The 10,875-nt window shown below is 36.6% G+C and overlaps 1 protein-coding gene across 1 annotated transcript in view; it reads right to left on the bottom strand.

Annotated features, from left to right (window-relative positions):
• Positions 1 to 3,490: 3,490 nt before the first annotated feature.
• The window catches only part of LOC133550482 (stanniocalcin-2-like), a 32,960-nt gene continuing 25,575 nt past the window's right edge, over positions 3,491 to 10,875 (bottom strand). The window contains exons 6-7 of the mRNA XM_061896461.1: positions 4,024 to 4,235; positions 3,491 to 3,959 (exon numbers count right to left, since the gene is read on the bottom strand). Coding sequence (XP_061752445.1) covers positions 3,728 to 3,959; positions 4,024 to 4,235 — 444 coding nt within the window. The 3' untranslated portion in view covers positions 3,491 to 3,727. The remainder of the gene's footprint in view (positions 3,960 to 4,023; positions 4,236 to 10,875) is intronic.

The following is a 10,875-nucleotide window of genomic DNA, read 5'->3' as shown; positions in this document are numbered from 1 at the left end:
ATGATAAAATATTTAACAGTTTAAAAAAAATGTGTGGAAAAATGTTAAAAAAACCTAAAAAAAATTAAACTAACAAATCATTTCTACAGGGAAGTTACAGCGGTGCTCTAAAGGGTAAGCACAGCAAAGATGCTGTGACACCTTGCATTTACACACCAATATGGTTAATGATCAAATCATATTAAACAGTTAAAAAAAAAATGTAAGCAAATTGTGGAAAAATTTTAACAACACAAACTTAAGTAATTTCTGCAGGGAAGTTACAGCGGTGCTCTAAAGGGTAAGCACGGCAAATATGCTGTGACGCCTTGTATTTACACACCAATATGGTTAATGATAAAATCATGTCAAAACAATTAAAAAAAAAAATTGTGCAAAAATGTAAAAATCCTGAACAGAAACTTAAGTAATTCCTGCAGTAAAGTTACAGCGGTGCTCTAAAGGGTAAGCACGGCAAAGATGCTGTGACACCTTGCATTTACACACCAATGTGGTTAATGATAAAATCATATTAAATAGTTAAAAAATATGTAAGAAAATTGTGCAAAAAAAAAAAAAAAAGTAAACATAAGTAATTTCTCCAGAGAACTTACAGCGGTGCTCTAAAGGGTAAGCACGGCAAAGATGCTGTGACACCTTGTATTTACACACCAATATGGTTAATGATAAAATCATATTAAACAGTAAAAAAAAAAAAAAGTAATATGTGCAAAAATACAAAAAAAACAAAATATGTAAACAGAAACTTAAAGACCTACTGAAAGCCACTACTAGCGACCACGCAGTCTGATAGTTTATATATCAATGATGAAATATTCACATTGCAACACATGCCAATACGGCCTTTTTAGTTTACTAAATTGCAATTTTAAATTTCCCGCGGAGTTTCTTGTTAAAAACGTCGTGGAATAACGATGCGTACGCAGCACCATTTGGGGCTAAAAGTTGTCTCTTTTCATCGCATAATTACACAGTATTCTGGACATCTGTGTTGCTGAATCTTTTGCAATTTGTTCAATTAATAATGGAGCCGTCAAAGAAGAATGATGTTGGTGGAAAGCTTTACCTTTTAGCCACACAAACACACGGTGATTCCTTGTTTAAAATTCCCGGAGGTGAAGCTTTACTATGGATCAGAGCGGTCAAGCGAACATGGATCCTGACCACTTGTCAACCGGCAGGTTTCGGTGAGAAAATTGTGGTAAAAAGTCGCCTCTTACCGTAGATCAGCTGACGTCGACTTCCCTCAACACACCCCTCCGACTATCAGGTACTATTAAACTCACTAATACACTAGCAACACAATAGAAAGATAAGGGATTTCCCAGAATTATCCTAGTAAATGTGTCTAAAAATATCTGAATCCGTCCCAATGCAATCGCCTTTTTTTTTTTTTTTACTTTTATTTATATTTTTTCTAGTCCGTTATCAATATCCATCCGCAAATTTTTCATCCTCGTTCAAATTAATGCGGAAATTGTCGTTTTCTCGGTCGGAATAGCTCTTGCTGCTGGAGGCTCCCATTATAAACAATGTGAGGAGCCCTCACACTTGTGACATCATCGTCTGCTACTTCCGGTACAGGCAAGGCTTTTTTATTAGCGACCAAAAGTTGCAAACTTAATCGTTTATGTTCTCTAATTTTTTTCAGCAAAAATATGGCAATATTGCAAAATGATCAAGTATGACATAGAATGGACCTGCTATCCCCGTTTGGATAAAATCTCATTTCAGTAGGCCTTTAAGTCATTTCGGCAGGGAAGTTACAGCGGTGCTCTAAAGGGTAAGCACGGCAAAGATGTTGCGACGCCTTGCATTTACACAAATTGGTCTGACTTTACAGTAAACTCATCCACAATTTCACTTTCTCACTCCATGCAAAGGAATCGACCTCAACCGAACTTGATACAGTTACCTAATTGGACGGTCACTCCCGCTGACCACTTCCTGTGTGGCTCGGTCAGCAGAGAGCAAGTACCTTTATTCATAGTTGGATGCAATTTTTGATCAATTACATGTCTATCGGGATATATTCCATCCATCCATCTTCTTCCGCTTATCCGAGATCGGGTCGCGGGGGCAGCAGCCTAAGCAGGGAAACCCCAGACTTCCCTCTCCCCAGCCACTTCGTCTAGCTCTTCCCGGGGGACCCCGAGGCGTTCCCAGGCCAGCCGGGAGACATAGTCTTCCCAACGTGTCCTGGGTCTTCCATACCGGTTGGACGTGCCCTAAACACCTCCCTAGGGAGGCGTTCGGGTGGCATCCTGACCAGATGCCCGAACCACCTCATCTGGCTCCTCTCCATGTGGAGGAGCAGCGGCTTTACTTTGAGTTCCTCCCGGATGACAGAGCTTCTCACCCTATCTCTAAGGGAGGTAAGGAAACTTATTGATCTTGTCCTTTCGGTCATGACCCAAAGCTCATGACCATAGGTGAGGATGGGAACGTAGATCGACCGGTAAATTGAGAGCTTTGCCTTCCGGCTCAGCTCCTTCTTCACCACAACGGATCGGTACAACGTCCGCATTACTGAAGACGCCGCACCGATCCGCCTGTCGATCTCACGATCCACTCTTCCCTCACTCGTGAACAAGACTCCTAGGTACTTGAACTCCTCCACTTGGGGCAGGGTCTCCTCCCCAACCCGGAGATGGCACTCCACCCTTTTCCGGGCGAGAACCATGGACTCGGACTTGGAGGTGCTGATTCTCATTCCGGCCGCGAACCGATCCAGTGAGAGCTGAAGATCCCGGTCAGATGAAGCCATCAGGACCACATCATCTGCAAAAAGCAGAGACCTAATCCTGCGGTCACCAAACCGGAACCCCTTGACTGCGCCTAGAAATTCTGTCCATAAAAGTTCTGAACAGAATCGGTGACAAAGGACAGCCTTGGCGGAGTCCAACCCTCACTGGAAATGTGTCCGACTTACTGCCGGCAATGCGGACCAAGCTCTGGCACAATAAGACACAAGACAGTCCAGTACCCCATACTCTCTGAGCACTCCCCACAGGACTTCCCGAGGGACACGGTCCAATGCCTTCTCCAAGTCCACAAAGCACATGTAGACTGGTTGGGCAAACTCCCATGCACCCTCAAGAACCCTGCCGAGAGTATAGAGCTGGTCCACAGTTCCACGACCAGGACGAAAACCACACTGTTCCTCCTGAATCCGAGGTTGGACTATCCGACGAAGCCTCCTCTCCAGTACACCTGAATAAACCTTACTGGGAAGGCTGAGGAATGTGATCCCACCATAGTTGGAACACACCCTCCGGTCCCCCTTCTTAAAGAGGGACCACCACCCCGGTCTGCCAATCCAGAGGTACCGCCCAGGTACCTCTGGAGTGATATTGATATCGTTTAATCGCCCAGCCCTACTTTATAGGATTCCTCCGAATACCACGGCTGAAAATGACTGACTCTGTAACCATGGTAACCAGTGGTTATTTGCATCTGCCAGCAGGTGTCAGTGGACTCAGGCGTGACATTTGTTTGTTTGGCTTTTATTCAAATAAAAAGTCACATTTCTCTTACATGAAAAATACATTCATTAAAAAGGTAGTTGAAGGAAACTCGTACATAACCGGTTTATAAATACTAAAAAAAGAAAAAGGGAAGAGTGTTGTTGGCGCCGCCTGCTGGTTGTTAGCGGTGAGGTAGATAGTTTTGTCCTGTTTAAAAAAAAAGTGTAAAAAAAGAAAACAGTATAAAATTCAAAAAGAGGTTAGAGGTCGTCCGTGACGTTGAGTCCGGACCACGTCACGTTGCCCGCCGCTTGGGTCGCTATGGCTGGCGGTCTGGGCGTGCCGGTGGGCGGGTGGTCCAGACAGGCGGTGCTGAAGCTGCGGCACAGCGCCCCCCAGTGTTGCTCACATTGTCCCCGCAGGCGGCGCCCCACCCAGGACCGGACCTCGTCGCCGCACTCCAACAGGAAGTTCATCAGCTCGGCGTGCAGTCTAAAACAAGACAAAGTCGTCACGCCGGGACCACGTTTTGGCCCTCGATGCCGCGTCAACTCACCCGGGGGGGAAGAGCAGGTGGAAGTGGACCAGGCTGCTGACGGTGTCCAGGTTGTCCCGCAGGGTGAGACACAGCCGGTGCTTGGAGAAACAGTCCCTCTGCAGCGAGAAGAGCAGATCCTTCACGGCCGCACAGCGACGACTGATGCAGCCGAAGCGCTGACGGATGCCCAGCGCCAGACAGCGCAGTCCCTCCTTCACCGACAACTTGCCCTGCGCCACACACACGGGATCCCAGGCACAGGTGAGAACAGACACAGGTGGGGCGGTGGTTAAGTGTATAATTGTTTGGTTGTCAAATATAAAGGTGGTATTAAATAGGTGTGTAATTTGTTGTCATGTTAAATAGTTAATAGGTGAATAATTGGTCAAATGTTAAGGCGGTATTATTTAATAGGTGTGTAATTGTCAAATATTAAGGTGGTATTGGTCAAAAGTTAAGGTGGTATTAAGTAAGTGTATAATGGATGTTAAAGCTTAAGGTATTAAGTAGGTGTATAAATGGTTGTCAAAATGTTAAGGTGGTATTTTTTAATAGGTGAATAATTGGTCAAATGTTAAGGTGGTATTAAATAAGTGTATAATGGATGTTAAAGGTTAAGGTGGTATTATTAAGTAGGTGTATAAATGTTTGTAAAATGTTAAGGTGGTATTTTGTAATACGTGAATAATTGGTCAAAAGTTAAGGTGGTAGTAAATAAGTGTATAATGGATGTTAAAGGTTAAGGCGGTATTATTAAATAGGTGTATAATTGTCAAATGTTAAGGTGGTATTATTAAATAGGTGTGTAATTTGTTGTCATGTTAAATAGTTAATAGGTGAATAATTGGTCAAATGTTAAGGCGGTATTATTTAATAGGTGTGTAATTGTCAAATATTAAGGTGGTATTGGTCAAAAGTTAAGGTGGTATTAAGTAAGTGTATAATGGATGTTAAAGCTTAAGGTATTAAGTAGGTGTATAAATGGTTGTCAAAATGTTAAGGTGGTATTTTTTAATAGGTGAATAATTGGTCAAATGTTAAGGTGGTATTAAATAAGTGTATAATGGATGTTAAAGGTTAAGGTGGTATTATTAAGTAGGTGTATAAATGTTTGTAAAATGTTAAGGTGGTATTTTGTAATACGTGAATAATTGGTCAAAAGTTAAGGTGGTATTAAATAAGTGTATAATGGATGTTAAAGGTTAAGGCGGTATTATTAAATAGGTGTGTAATTGTCAAATATTAAGGCGGTATTGGTCAAAAGTTAAGGTGGTATTAAATAAGTGTATAATGGATGTTAAATGTTAAGGTGGTATTATTAAATAGGTGTATAATTGTCAAATATTAAGGCGGTATTGGTCAAAAGTTAAGGTGGTATTAAGTAAGTGTATAATGGATGTTAAAGCTGTAGGTATTAAGTAGGTGTATAAATGGTTGTCAAATGTTAAGGTGGTATTTTTTAATAGGTGAATAATTGGTTGTCAAATGTTAGGTGGTATCAAGTGTATAATGGATGTTAAAGGTTAAGGTGGTATTATTAAGTAGGTGTATAAATGTTTGTAAAATGTTAAGGTGGTATTTTGTAATACGTGAATAATTGGTCAAAAGTTAAGGTGGTATTAAATAAGTGTATAATGGATGTTAAAGGTTAAGGCGGTATTATTAAATAGGTGTATAATTGTCAAATATTAAGGCGGTATTTTTTTTATAGGTTAATAGGCACCAGCGCCCCCCCTGCGACCCCAAAAGGGAATAAGCGGTAGAAAATGGATGGATGGAAGTTAATTGGTCAAATGTTAAGGTGGTATTTAATACGTGAATAGTTGGTTGTCAAATGTTAAGGTGGTATTATTTAATAGGTGTATAATTGTCAAATATTAAGGTGGTATTAAATAGGTGTATAATTGTCAAATATTAAGGCAGTATTTTTTTAATAGGTCAAACGTTAAGGTCGTATTTAATAGGTGAATAGTTGCTTGTTAAATGTTAAGGTGGTATTAAGTAAGTGTATAATGGATGTTAAAAGTTAAGGTGGTATTATTAAATAGGTGTATAAATGGTTGTCAAATGTTAAGGTGGTATTTTTTTAATAAGTGAATAATTGGTCAAAAGTTAAGGTTGTATTAAATAGGTGAATAGTTGGTTGTCAAATGTTAAGGTGGTATTATTTAATAGGTGTATAATTGTCAAATATTAAGGTGGTATTTTTTAATAGGTTAATTGGTCAAATGTTAAGGTGGTATTTAATAGGTGAATAATTGGTCAAAAGTTAAGGTGGTATTAAATAAGTGTATAATTGGTTGTCAAATGTTAAGGTGGTATCAAGTGTATAATGGATGTTAAAGGTTAAGGTGGTATTAAGTAGGTGTATAAATGTTTGTAAAATTTTAAGGTGGTATTTTGTAATACGTGAATAATTGGTCAAAACTTAAGGCGGTATTATTAAATAAGTGTATAATGGATGTTAAAGGTTAAGGCGGTATTATTAAATAGGTGTATAATTGTCAAATATTAAGGCGGTATTTTTTTTAATAGGTGAATAATTGGTCAAAAGTTAAGGTGGTATTAAATAAGTGTATAATTGTCAAATATTAAGGTGGTATTTAATAGGTGTGTAATTGTCAAATATTAAGGTGGTATTTAATAGGTGAATAGTTGGTTGTCAAAAGTTAAGGTGGTATTATTAAGTAGGTGTATCAATGTATGTAAAATGTTAAGGTGGTATTTTGTAATACGTGAATAATTGGTCAAAAGTTAAGGTGGTATTAAATAAGTGTATAATGGATGTTAAATGTAATTGTCAAATATTAAGGCGGTATTTTTTTTAATAGGTTAATAGGCACCAGTGCCCCCCCTGCGACCCCAAAAGGGAATAAGCGGTAGAAATGGATGGAAGTTAATTGGTCAAACGTTAAGGTGGTATTTAATAGGTGAATAGTTGGTTGTCAAATGTTAAGGTGGTATTAAGTAAGTGTATAATGGATGTTAAAGGTTAAGGTGGTATTATTAAATAGGTGTATAAATGGTTGTCAAATGTTAAGGTGGTATTTTTAATAAGTGAATAATTGGTCAAAAGTTAAGGTGGTATTTTTAACAAGTGAATAATTGATGTTAAAGGTTAAGGTGGTATTAAATAGGTGTATAATTGTCAAATATTAAGGCGGTATTTTTTTAATAGGTTAATTGGTCAAACGTTAAGGTGGTATTTAATAGGTGAATAATTGGTTGTCAAATGTTAAGGTGGTATTAAATAAGTGTATAATGGATGTTAAACTTTAAGGTGGTATTATTAAATAGGTGTATAATTGTCAAATATTAAGGCGGTATTTTTTAATAGGTTAATTGGTCAAATGTTAAGGTGGTACTTAATAGGTGAATAATTGGTTGTCAAATGTTAAGGTGGTATTAAATAGGTGTAAAATGGATGTTAAAGGTTAAGGGGGTATTAAATAGGTGTATAATTGTCAAATATTAAGGCGGTATTTTTTAATAGCTTAATTGTCAAATATTAAGGTGGTATTTAACAGGTGAATAATTGGTTGTCAAATGTTAAGGTGGTATTAAATAAGTGTAAAATGGATGTTAAAGGTTAAGGTGGTATTATTAAATAGGTGTATAAATGGTTGGCAAATGTTAAGGTGGTATTTTTTTAATAGGTGAATAATTGGTCAAAAGTTAAGGTATTAAATAGGTGTATAATTGGTTAAATGTTAAGGTGGTATTAAATATGTGTATAATTGTCAAATATAAAGGCGGTATTTTATAGGTGAATAATTGGTTGTCAAATATTAAGGTGGCCTTTAATAGGTGTATAATTGGTTATAAAATGCTAATGCAGTATTAAATAAGTGTATAATTGGTTGTCAAATGGTATTTAAAGGTGAATAATTGTTTGGTTATCAAATGTTAAAGGGGAACATTATCACAATTTCAAAAGGGTTAAAAATAAAAATCAGTTCCCAGTGGCTTGTTGTATTTTATGAAGTTTTTTTCAAAATTTTACCGGTCCCGGAATATCCCTAAAAAAAAAGCTTGAAAGTGCTTGATTTTCGCTATTTGCGATGAGACTATCCATTTCCCTGTGACGTCACACAGTGCTGCCAATGTAAACAAACAATGGGAATAGCACAGCAAGATATAGCGACATTAGCTCGGATTCAGACTCGGATTTCAGCGACTTAAGCGATTCAACAGATTACGCATGTATTGAAACGGATGGTTGGAGTATGGAAGTATTGAAGAAGAAACTGAAGCTATTGACGCTATTCATAGCCATAGCATGGCCGAATAGCTGCGTTAGCATCGCCGGTAAAATGCGGATCAAACGATCAGGACTTTCGAATCTTGTGACACTGGAGCAACTTAAATCCTTCGAATGGAGTTTTTTTCGCATTAAATGTGGGTGGAAGGAAACGTAATAGTTGCAAATGCATCTGCAGGTTATCCGTACATCTCTGTGCCATGTCTGCTTTAGCACCGCGAGTAAATAGCATGTTAGCATCGATTAGCTGCCAGTCAACATCAACAAAACTCACATTTGTGATTTCGTTGACTTTATCGTTGCAAATGCATCTGCAGGTTATCCATACATCTCTGTGCCATGTCTGCTTTAGCACCCCCGGTAAATAGCATGTTAGCATCGATTAGCTGGTAGTCACACCGCGACCAAATATGTCTGATTAGCACATAAGTCAACAACAACAAAACTCACCTTTGTGATTTTGTTGAATTTATCGTTGCAAATGCATCTGCAGGTTATCCATACATCTCTGTGCCATGTCTGTCATCGCCGGTAAAATGTGGAAACACTTTGGTACATTCAATGGGGGTCTGGCGGCAGACACTTTGGCATCTTCGGGCCAGTGGTGCAACTTGAATCCCTCCCTGTTAGTGTTGTTACACCCTCCGACAACACACCCACGAGGCATGATGTCTCCAAGGTTCCAAAAAATAGTCGAAAAAACGGATAATAACAGAGCTGAGACCCGGTGTTTACAATGTGTTGTAAATGAAAATGGCGGCTGTGTTACCTCGGTGACGTCATCGCAAAAAGAGCGAAAAACAAAGGCATTTAATTAGCCAAAATTCACCCATTTAGAGTTTGGAAATCGGTTAAAAAAAATATATGGTCTTTTTTCTGCACCATCAAGGTATATATTGACGCTTACATAGGTCTGCTGATAATGTTCCCCTTTAATGCAGTATTATTAAATACCAATAGGTGTAAAATTGGTTGTCAATTTTAAGGTGGTATTGTTTAATAGGTACATAATTGTGGTATTTTTTTAATAAGGGAATTGGTCAAACATTAAGCTTTTATTTGATAGGTGAATAATTGTTTGTCAAATGTTAAGTTGCAATTAAATACATGCATAATTGGTTGTGAAATATTAAGGTGGTATTGTGAAATAAGTGTGTAATTGTCAAATTTAAAAGGTAATATTTAATACGTGAATAATTGGTTGTCAAATGTTAAGGTGGTATTTTTTTAATTGGTTGTCAAATGTTAAGGTGGTATTTTTTAATAGGTTTATAATTGGTTGTCAAATGTTAAGGTGGTATTGTGAAATATGTGTGTAATTGTTTGTCAAATTTAAAGGTAATATTTAATACGTGAATAATTTGTCATCAAATGTTAAGGTGCAATTTTTAATGGTTTTATAATTGGTTGTCAAATATTAAGGTGGTATTGTGAAATAGGTGTGTAATTGTCAAACTTAAAAGGTAATATTTAATACGTGAGTAATTGGTTGTCAAATGTTAAGGTGGTATTTTTAATAGGTTTATAATTGGTTGTCAAATGTTAAGGTGGTATTTTTAATAGGTTTATAATTGGTTGTCAAATGTTAAGGTGGTATTTTTTAAATAGGTTGTCAAATGTTAAGGTGGTATTTTTTTAATTGGTTGTCAAATGTTAAGGTGGTATTTTTTTAATTGGTTGTCAAATGTTAAGGTGGTATTTTTTTAATTGGTTGTCAAATGTTAAGGTGGTATTTTTAATAGGTTTATAATTGGTTGTCAAATGTTAAGGTGGTATTTTTAATAGGTTTATAATTGGTTGTCAAATGTTAAGGTGGTATTTTTAATAGGTTTATAATTGGTTGTCAAATGTTAAGGTGGTATTTTTAATAGGTTTATAATTGGTTGTCAAATGTTAAGGTGGTATTTTTAATAGGTTTATAATTGGTTGTCAAATGTTAAGGTGGTATTTTTAATAGGTTGTCAAATGTTAAGGTGGTATTTTTTAAATAGGTTGTCAAATGTTAAGGTGGTATTTTTTTAATTGGTTGTCAAATGTTAAGGTGGTATTTTTTTAATTGGTTGTCAAATGTTAAGGTGGTATTTTTTTAATTGGTTGTCAAATGTTAAGGTGGTATTTTTTTAATTGGTTGTCAAATGTTAAGGTGGTATTTTTTAATAGGTTTATAATTGGTTGTCAAATATTAAGGTGGTATTTTTTAATAGGTTTATAATTAGTTGTCAAATGTTAAGGTGGTATTTTTTAATAGGTTTATAATTGGTTGTCAAATGTTAAGGTGGTATTTTTTAATAGGTTTATAATTGGTTGTCAAACATTAAAGTGGTATTGTGAAATAGGTGTGTAATTGTCTAATTTAAAAGGTAACATTTAATACGTGAATAATTGGTTGTCAAATGTTAAGGTGGTATTTTTTAATAGGTTTATAATTGGTTGTCAAACAAGGTGATATTTTTTAATAGGTTTATAATTGGTTATCAAAGCTTAAAGTGGTATTGTGAAATAGGTGTGTAATGTTTTTTCCAAATTTAAAAAGGTAATATTTGATACATGAATAATTGGTTGTCAAATGTTAAGGTGGTATTTTTTAATAGGTTTATAATTGGTTGTCA

Source organism: Nerophis ophidion, linkage group LG04 (genome assembly GCF_033978795.1).
Source record: "Nerophis ophidion isolate RoL-2023_Sa linkage group LG04, RoL_Noph_v1.0, whole genome shotgun sequence".
Taxonomy (NCBI): Eukaryota; Metazoa; Chordata; class Actinopteri; order Syngnathiformes; family Syngnathidae; genus Nerophis; species Nerophis ophidion.
The sequence above is the reverse complement of the archived record's forward strand: the minus strand, read 5'-3'. Positions and strand labels throughout refer to the sequence as shown.